General features: G+C 39.6%; 1 protein-coding gene across 1 annotated transcript; it reads right to left on the bottom strand.

Annotated features, from left to right (window-relative positions):
- Positions 1–4,989: 4,989 nt before the first annotated feature.
- Positions 4,990–7,072, bottom strand: LOC122055518 (pentatricopeptide repeat-containing protein At2g35030, mitochondrial-like). Its single transcript, XM_042616990.1, has one exon. The coding sequence runs from the start codon at positions 6,951–6,953 to the stop codon at positions 5,019–5,021; it is 1,935 nt and encodes a 644-aa protein (XP_042472924.1). The 5' UTR covers positions 6,954–7,072; the 3' UTR covers positions 4,990–5,018.
- Between the last annotated feature and the right edge of the window lie 1,094 nt (positions 7,073–8,166).

The following is an 8,166-nucleotide window of genomic DNA, read 5'->3' as shown; positions in this document are numbered from 1 at the left end:
TTAACCAAACTCCAAAGCCTTGGATATATAGGTCATGGGCTAAAAACATAAGCTATGTTTTCCACCATCGGTCGACTAGTGTATGCATCAGTCGATTGACCTTTAAGTGAAGATGACCGCTATACTCCAACGGTTGGCTACAAGTCGACTGATCACCATACCAGCCGACTGGTTGAGTAAACAGCAACCTCCCAACTCACTTTTTCTCAACCACCAGTTGACTGGTATATGCACCAATCGACCGATAAACCCTAAACTAGAGCTTTTCCCCGAGTACACTCACAACACTCATCCTGGCCTACACAACTCTCAATCTTGCCTTCTAGCCTCCTCCATCATTCTTGCGTCCCTCAGATGTCTCCTCATCCTTTATATCTTGCCTTTAGGAGGTTATATCGTCCTTGTCCTTGTTGTCAAGTCTTTCCATTGTCAAGAGCTACACTTCGGAACTTCAACCTCGTCAAGTCACACTTGGACTTACATTGCCAAGACTACATGCTTGGACTTACACTGTCAAGACTCACCCTTGGACTTTTCCTTTTGCTAAGATTCCACTTGGACTTTCACCTTTGCCAAGATCACACTTGTGTTAGAGTGTATACTAAAAGTCTAGCCTTTTGTATAAACATTTATTTAAAAATAAGAATCACATTGGTCAATATCTACATTTATATGCTAAGTGTAGATGTTCAATTAATTTGTATTGTAGATAACATGGTGTGTGATGTCACACACAGAAGATCATGTTATCAGTTCCTTATAAATTATAAACAAGTAGCTCATGACTAAGATGGAAAGGAACAAACCATTGGAATAGTCATAGTGTAATTAGGTATTAGTTTATCTTGACTAATAAATTACACTAGTACACTTTGAGTGTATTGAGTAGGACTATTTAAGGAAAGTTCTTTTTATACTGACTTAAAAAAAGAACAAAACCTTAGTTATTATGGAAGTGTGTGCTCTTAATCCTAATATAATAACAAGCACATATATTTAGTATTTATTTCTTTAACTTATCAAAGGGTGAGATTTAGTGTGATAAATCAATAGGCTTGATAAGTTGGTAAATGATATTACTTATAGTGTGTGTTGTTGATTATAGAAGGAAACTGTGTTTTAGTAATCTAGGTTGATAATGTCCCCAAGAGGAGCTCATAAAGATTGTTATGTTAAACCCTGCAGGTGGACTTAGTCCGACACGACAATGAGGTTGAGTGGTACTACTCTTGGATTAAGAAATTAATTAAAATGAGTTATCAGTAGCTCATTTAAATTAGTGGACATTCGACATCTTAAACACAGGGAGACTAACACACTCATGATAATAAGGAGCCGATAATGTAATTTGGGATTGGTGCGGTAGTGCAATAATAACTCTCTAGTGGAATGAGTTATTATTGAAGAACTTGAGTTATGTGTTTGGGGCAAACACGGGATACTCAAGCTCATCGGAAGGCCAAAACTAATTTCTCTTCTAGGTCCCTGTCGTAGCCTCAATGAAGCCTTATATCCACTCATGAAGAACCCATCTTGGTGTCCAAGAGAGGGCCGGCCCATGGCTTGGTGACCAAGCCATAGGGCCGGCCACTTACTCCTCAAAGGGGCCGACCCCTTGCTTGGTGTCCAAGCAAGAAGGGGGGTCGGCCACAATATTCAAAAGTATAGGGGGTGTTTTGAATTTTTAAAATCTTCTCTTTGTAGATATCTACAGGTTTTAAAAGAGAGATTTTAAATTATAAAATTTTCCTTATTTGAATTAGGTCATGGTTTAAAAAAAAGTTTAAAAGTTTTAAAACTTTCCTTTTTTAACCATCCTCATGGTTTTTAAAAAAGGGAGTTTTAAATTTGAAACTTTCCTTTTTTGTCACCATGTTAAAAAAAGAAATTTTAAATGAGAAGTTTTAAATTTTAAAACTTGTTTTTAAAATTAAGAAAACTTTCCTTTTTTAACATCCACATTAGGAGATTAAAAGAGAGCTTGTAAAATTTTATAAGAGCTTTCCTTCTTTGCTTATAAAATTTTTACAAAGATTAGTTTCCTTATTTTAAGGGTCGGCCACCCTTGCTTGGTGCCCAAACAAGGGGTCAGCCAATCAATCAATTAAAGAAGAAAAGGAAAAATAAAAGGGGAAAAGGAAAAACAAAAGGAAGATTTTAATTTTTGTAAAAATCTTTCCTTATTTGTCTTGGACAAGTATTATAAAAGAAGGGGAAGAGAGGCCTCATGTGGATGTTATTCTTTTCTCTCTAGTCTTCTCCAAAGGGGCGGCCCTTACTTCTCTTCATGCTAGGGTCGGCCACCTCTTGTGGTTATTTTGTGTGGCCGAATACAAAGAGAAGGAGAAGAAAAGGAGAAGTAGGGATTGCATCTATTCTTATTCTATTGTTTGTGTTCTCTCTTGTGGCTGGATCTCTCCCTTTTCCTTTCCCCTTGCTCTCTTTTGTTCCTTGGTGGTGGTTGTGGCCGAATCTTAGAAAAGGAGGAGCTTTTTGGGTGGTGTTCATCTTGGAGGATCGTCGCTCACACGATGTCCAAGAGGAGGCGAGGAATACGGCAGAAGATCAAGAGGTTATTTGTTTACAAAGAAAGGTATAACTAGTAATTATTTTCCGCATCATACTAGTTTTCTTTGTATAGTTATTTTTGGAAATACCAAACACAAGAGGCATATGATTCTAGAGTTTCAAATTTGTTTCGAATTTGTGTTTTTTGTTTTGTTTTTCGAATTTATGATTCAATTGTTCTTTTTGGTTAAACCTAATGTTATTTTAGGAAATTAAATATTGAATTTCTATTAAACGCTTTGTCGAGGCAGTGGTGGATGATCTCATACCCAAGAAGACCTAGTGCCTCGCCATGTTTGACCTGGGAGTCGATTTTAGAAATAAATATTTAATTAACTTTGTAACATAGGTTGATTTGGATCAATAGTGTTAAGTTCCGCTTGCGATCCAAATCTAAACCATTAAGAACAGATAAGTTAAATTTGGAATCAATAATGTTAAGTTCTGTTTGTGATTCTTAATTTAACTTCTAAAGAACACAATAGGTTGTTTAGGAAAAGGTTCAACATTTGTACAAAATTTTTGTACAGTGGAACCGGTACGATCTTCCTAGGACCAACCAACAACTTGGACTTTCTATGTTGTACATGCATCCTGCACACTTACAATGTATATCAAATACAACAATAAATAAAGCTTAAACTTTTACCTGAATATCGAAAAACCTAGGGTCACATAGATGGCTCCAACAACAACCATGTTGCTCCTATTATTGCATATATACATAGCTCCCGCTCTCTTTCATCCGATCACTTCTCCTATGTTTGTTCTTATGTATGATGATGGATCGCCATTGAGCCACTACATGTCTCTCGCTCCTCATGTGTGTTGCTGCTGCCCTCTCTGCTAATGCCCAGACTCCGGCAGCTGCACCCTCCTGCTCCTGTGCCCATTCATCCCTCACTCATTCCGATGGCTGCTCCCTCCACCGCCACCATCGATGTTACACCTTTGGTTTCTGCCTCGGCGACAACTCCTCCTACTATGCCCGTAACTATCGCCCCCCCCCCCCCCCCCCAACCACTACTCTGACAACTTTAGTGTCATCAGCTACTGCCCCCGTTATCCCCTCGACTCCAATCCTGACCACAATGTCGTCAAACACACCTACCCCCACGGGGAGCAAGAAGAAGAAGAAGGGAAAGAGAGTCGTTGCTCCCGTTCCTAGTTCCCCAACCTCGCTTGCTGCATCACTGACCAAGGCTGCCTCTCCTGGCCCAAGCGTTGCTGCTAATGAAATGGTATGTCGGTGTCTATATTTACCCTTTGTTTGGGACGAGGTGAGGAATGGGCCAAAGCAAGGGAAGGGGAACTTTTAACCTCGTTTGGGAAGGAGTGTGTTAAGGAGGTGATGGGAAAGGAAGGGTCAGTGTTAACCTAGGAAAAGACGTCGAATTTCTTACACCCCAAATCAGAGTGTAAGGAAGGGGAATGGAAATCCAAAAAAAATATTCCAATTCTATCCCTATCTTGACAACATCGGCACCGGCCTTGCTTTAGTGGGTCGCAAGGGTGATGACGTTGATGCCAACTATAGTGGAGGACGCGACGCCGATGCCAGCGACTTGCAGAGGGGATGCGCGAACCCGCAATGGCTGCGACGACGACTACGAAGCAATGGAACCACGGACGGTGTCCATCATTGATCATGGGTGGGTAGCAGACAATGAAGGAGGTGACGCAAAATGCCAATGATTTATGGAGGGGGCGTGCAAACCGATGATAGCAGAGCCGCAGTGGTGAGTACGCTAGTAAAGAAACAAGAGCTTCATCGATCAAGGAATAAGAGATTTGACACAATTAAAACTATAATTTTAATTTTTTTTTAATAATTAATTAATTCAAATCATTCTAACTTAAATAAATAGTTTAATTAAACTTTCTTAAACCTCAATCGGATTGACGGTAATTATATTTGAACTTTCGTTCTTCTCTCTTTCCTCTCAAACAAAGTACATATATTTGTTAATTAATGCCCCACGGGGTTATCTGAGATGGTTAGTGCGTAGAAGTTTGTCCAATATATTTGTTAATTAACAATCCCTCCATCCCAAATAAGATAAACCTAAATACTTACTTCCCCTCTCTTTCCCATTCTTCTCTTCCCTTAAATTAATAAACCTTCTCTTACCCCATCCCAACATATGATGATATTACATTGATGCGCAGCTGGCCACCATTTTTGAATCAAAACTTTGGCAATTAATATGATTGTACAGAGTGGAGCATGCACGGCGAGTAACGTGTTCTCGGGCTTGGCTCTACTACTGTGGACTTTCGTGGTCTTTGCTGGGATTTGATTGACGTTGTGATAAAAGCGTTGCTTTCTTGTTCTCACATTATTCTGATTCACAGTAATCTTTCTGACTACTACTACTACATATATTTATCTGAAATAACTAGAAGTAGTTCATATTTGCATACACCAATTAATTTCAGACCAATTTATTCTAAAAGGAAAAATAACTTACTTCATCTTCAACTGAAATAAGATCCAAAGAATTAACATATCCTCTTTTCCGCATTTTATTATGAAGATCATGTAACAATGCGTTGATCTTCTCAGATTCGCTGTGAGACTTATCGCGTACCATGAAAACATGAACTCTGTTTCCGACCTCAATCCAGCTACAACCTGGTTGCTTCTTAAGTCCTTTATCCTTCATCCTTAACCTAATTTTTGCAGCTTCATTCCATCTACCCTTCGAAGCATAGATGTTCGATAACAACATGTAAGATCCAGCATTGTTGGGCTCTGCTTCCATGAGCTTCTTAGCTGCTAAATTCCCAATTTTAACATCCCCATGGACGTTACAGCCTCCAAGAAGCGCCCCCCAGACAGAGGGTGATGAAAGGCTAATATTTAACCCTTTGATGAAACTCGAAGCTTCCTTAAGTCGCCCTGCTCGACCACATAGGTCGACTAAGGAAGCATAATGATCTTCTCGCACCTCAATTGATGGATCATTCATCATGCACTTGAAAAGATTAAGCCCCTCATCAAACAAACCAGAGTGGCTACATGCTGAGAGCAATCCCACATAGGTAACATCGTTAGGCTTGAATCCATGCAGGTGCATATTTCTGAAAAGGTTCAGTGCTTCTTGGCCATTCCCATGATGGGCATATGCCGCAATCATTCCGTTCCAACATACCAAATCCTTTTGACCCAGCAGCTCAAACAATTTTCTAGCAATAGCAATCTCACCGCACTTGGAGTACACACTCATGAGAGCAGAATTAACAGAAGGATCAAACTGGGAAATGGTTTTGCTAACAATCTGATGGATTTGCTGTCCTTCGGCAAATGCTGCTAAATTGCTTGCTGCAGCCAAAACATTGACAAATGTTGCTTGGTTTGGCTTGACACCGGCCATTAGCATCTCTAAGAACATCTTTAATGCCATCTCATTCTGTTGATCTTCGACGCATCCTGTGATCATGGCAGTCCAAGTGACCACATTCTTCTCTTCCATCTCCTCGAATAAACCTCGTGCCCTGCTCAAATCTTTATTCTTTATAAATCCGGTAATCATGGTATTCCAAGAAACTATGTCCCTCTCAGGCATCTTTACAAACAGCTCCAGAGCTTGATCGAGTCCTAGATTTTGGACATAACCTGATATCATCGCATTCCAGGAAACCACATTTCTCTCCGGCATTCTATCAAACAGAACTCGAGCTTCATCAACCCTCCCATTGTGCGATAAGGCTGCAACCATTGAAGTCCACGATATCACATCCCTCGCGGGCATTTCGTCAAACAGCCGATATGCTTCATCTAAGCGACCAGATTGAGTCATAGCAATCATGATCGTGTTCCAGGACACGACATTCCGATCCGGCATTCTCGTGAACAGATGGAAGGCCTCATCGAGCTGGCCGTTCTCAGCGTAGCAGGCGAGCATGGTGTTCCAAGAAATACAATTCTTCTCGGGCATGCGTTCAAAGAGCTCCTCAGCTTCCCTGATAAGCTTCGACCGAGCGTAGCCGGATAGCATGGCGGTCCAGGTGACTACGTTCTTCTGTGCGTCCGCACGGTCGAAGAGCGCCCTTGCCTCGTGGAGCATGCCGCACCTTATGTAGCCGGAGATGATTGAGGTCCAGGAGATGACGTCCTTGTGGGGTGTTTTGTCGAACAGTTGGCGAGCATCGAACATCCGTCCCTGGCGACTGAGCAAGGTGATAGTGTAGTTGGCTCGGCGGTCTACGCTTTGCTCCGGGTGCAACAGGGGAATGGATTGAAGCCGGTTGCCGGAGGCCGGGCAGAGAGGCGAGGAGTGAGCAAGGTCGGAGAGGCGACGGCGGAGGCACCTGCCGGAGGGGACATGAATATGCCTCCAGAGGTGGAGAGCGGGCATGCACGACGGTCGTAGGGGCTTCATTTTCCTCTTACGGAGGCATACCGCATACCGCCGCCACAGACATCGACCATCCTCAATTTATTGTGGCGCCGCCACCGCCGCCGTCCCAACCCGGCCACTAAAATCAACATTAACCACGTTTGATTAAATTTTAATAAACAAGTTAAATTAAAATTATTATGAAGTTCATAAATTTTGAAAAATATTTTTAAGTCTAATTTAAATTAAATTCATAGTAACATACTTTAAAAAAAAATAAAATATTGAACTGATCTAAGATATTTTGAATGTCTATATTTTAATTAAAATAGATTAATTTTAAATATAGTTGCTACATTGAAAATTGAAAATTACTAAAAGAGTTTCAAAAAATATAATAGAATATTGATATATATTAGAATATTAAAAAATGTTTTAATTTTTTTTATGTAAATATGTATATGTTGAACTAATAAATATAAAATTAATTTTACAAGTATCCTCATAAAATTTAATATGAAAGAAAAATATAGGAGTGAATATGGGATGATTTATTTGAAAAATAATGAGTCATTTTCTAAATTTTTATGTTTTAATTGATATGAAAATGCAATATCAAAATTCAGAATAACTGTGTGATTAATTGTAGGTAATTAAGAACAATTAACTATATTTATTAAATTAAGTATTTAAGTTACACTATGGATTTTATATAAAAGGTAGAGATTGTCAAGTTTATTAAAGTCCTCGAGTGAAGCCCAGTTTTAAGTCCTCCAAACTTATTGGACATGTGCCCGGGTACGATGCGTTGGTAAAAGGCTGAGCATTTCTCCTAAACAGTGAGGGTTTAATTTCCACTTAAGGTGTACTTGTGGTAATTGAATTTTCTGATGACACATGAATGTTGCTCGTGCTTTCTAGATTTAACTAATAAGTAAAATAGAGCTTTCTAGATTTATTTAATGGATAGGATATGGAGTCACGTATCCGAAATTATCCTAGTATCATCTCACTAAGTATATAATTTCATAATCCTTATCAAAGGTCTCAACTTTTTACAAAATCATTTTTCCATTGTCATTCTTTATCGAGGATTTGTTCCATTATGTCGCACTCTCTGATTTTGGATTTGCCCTTCCTTTTTATTGTCTGTTGCCCTATCAGACGAATGCAAGCTTCAGAGTCATCTACATCAACACTCGTATCTGGATTTGGATTTAATGCTGAAGTGTTTCCCCCTTATTCGGATGTTTTT

Source organism: Zingiber officinale, chromosome 3B (assembly GCF_018446385.1).
Source record: "Zingiber officinale cultivar Zhangliang chromosome 3B, Zo_v1.1, whole genome shotgun sequence".
Classification (NCBI taxonomy): domain Eukaryota; kingdom Viridiplantae; phylum Streptophyta; class Magnoliopsida; order Zingiberales; family Zingiberaceae; genus Zingiber; species Zingiber officinale.
The sequence above is the reverse complement of the archived record's forward strand: the minus strand, read 5'-3'. Positions and strand labels throughout refer to the sequence as shown.